The sequence below is a fragment of the Penaeus monodon genome, chromosome 34 (genome assembly GCF_015228065.2).
Source record: "Penaeus monodon isolate SGIC_2016 chromosome 34, NSTDA_Pmon_1, whole genome shotgun sequence".
In the NCBI taxonomy this organism is placed as follows: domain Eukaryota; kingdom Metazoa; phylum Arthropoda; class Malacostraca; order Decapoda; family Penaeidae; genus Penaeus; species Penaeus monodon.
In genome coordinates this window covers 7,932,438-7,932,832 of record NC_051419.1, presented here as the reverse complement: position 1 = coordinate 7,932,832, position 395 = coordinate 7,932,438, and the positions used below count along the sequence as shown (strand labels likewise).

Sequence of the window (395 nt, the reverse complement as noted above, 5' to 3'; positions counted from 1 at the left end):
GAAAATGTTTTAAAAATTTCTTAGGTTTGTCTTTTTTTTTCACATTTGAGGTCCACATGTGCGTTAACCCTTCTTTATCTTTAAAGAGTTACGGCTTATAAGAAGAGTGACGTTGGGTTTATAAGTTCACCTATCCACATGTTGTTGCAGTCACTGAACGGCGTTTGTCGCTAGCTGAGAACATCTCTGAGAAGGCGTCAAACCGGAAGTTCCTGCGGCGCCGATCTTCAACAACATCATGGGTCAGCTCAAAATTCGGGAGGGGACGGAAGGCCAGGGACTTGTCGGCTGCTTTCAATCTCTTGGACTATGATGCTAAGGTGAGTTAAGCCATCCTTTGGGGAGGAGATTTGGTAATATAAAGATAAGTATACAAATAACTTTATATCTGCTTT

General features: G+C 41.8%; 1 protein-coding gene across 1 annotated transcript in view; it reads left to right on the top strand.

Moving 5' to 3' along the window:
• The window catches only part of LOC119594804 (endonuclease/exonuclease/phosphatase family domain-containing protein 1-like), a 29,816-nt gene that overhangs the window by 9,260 nt on the left and 20,161 nt on the right, over positions 1-395 (top strand). Inside the window, exon 4 of the mRNA XM_037943893.1 lies at positions 151-320. Within this exon, the coding sequence (XP_037799821.1) occupies positions 151-320 (170 nt within the window). The remainder of the gene's footprint in view (positions 1-150; positions 321-395) is intronic.